Source organism: Geospiza fortis, unplaced genomic scaffold, assembly GCF_000277835.1.
Source record: "Geospiza fortis unplaced genomic scaffold, GeoFor_1.0 scaffold7279, whole genome shotgun sequence".
In the NCBI taxonomy this organism is placed as follows: domain Eukaryota; kingdom Metazoa; phylum Chordata; class Aves; order Passeriformes; family Thraupidae; genus Geospiza; species Geospiza fortis.
Genome location: NW_005056371.1, coordinates 2,881 through 3,606, shown reverse-complemented (window position 1 = coordinate 3,606; position 726 = coordinate 2,881). Strand labels below are relative to the sequence as shown.

Below are 726 nucleotides of genomic sequence, written 5' to 3'. Positions count from 1 at the left end.
AAAAGCCGCAGGTTGATGTTCTTGGCCGCCAGCAGTTTGTTGCACTCCACCGAGTCGACGATGGGCAGCGCCATGTAGTCGGTCTCGTTGCTCTCGTTGCTGAAGACGAAGTGGTAGATGACCGGGTTGATCTTGACGTCGTCGTAGGGCCCCTCGAGGAGGAGGAAGGAGCACTCCATGGGGGAGTTGACCTTGCTCTTGAGGATCAGCTGGAAGCTCAGCGTGCGCTTGCAGGACAGGTTGGGGTTGCGCTCCGAGTCGTTGACGCGCGCCTTCAGCACCCACGTCTGGTTGAGCACGGTCAGGCGCGGCGTCTCGTAGTACAGGCGCGTGATGAAGTCGTCCGTGCGGTACGGGCGGAACTGCACCTCTGCGGAAAGCGGGGGGAAAAGGTGGGGAAAATCAGATGGGAAAAAAGGCAGGAATTGTCACTGGATCCCCACGGATTCATTGGGGTCTGGGAGGGTTCCAGGAGCCGTCGTCAGATCCCACAAGAATCTCATCTTCGTCTCCTAAAATTCCACAAATTGTCAATGGATTCTAACAGGGGTCACCGTGATCCCACAGAATTCCACAAATGATGACTGGATCCCACAAGGACTCGCAAGGATCCTACAAAATTCCTGGAATTATCAATGGACCCTAAAAGGATTCTTCAGGATCCTAAAAAATCCCCAGAATTATCACCAGATCCTACAAGAATTCACCATTATCCTACAAAATTCC

At 53.4% G+C, this 726-nt stretch overlaps 1 protein-coding gene across 1 annotated transcript; it reads right to left on the bottom strand.

Moving 5' to 3' along the window:
• Positions 1-6: 6 nt before the first annotated feature.
• CYHR1 (cysteine and histidine rich 1) lies at positions 7-374 on the bottom strand (the record flags this gene model as incomplete). The annotated part of the gene is made up of 1 exon (XM_014311685.2): positions 7-374. A coding segment is annotated over one exon (368 nt), but the record flags the coding sequence as incomplete, so codon positions are not given.
• Positions 375-726: the final 352 nt, after the last annotated feature.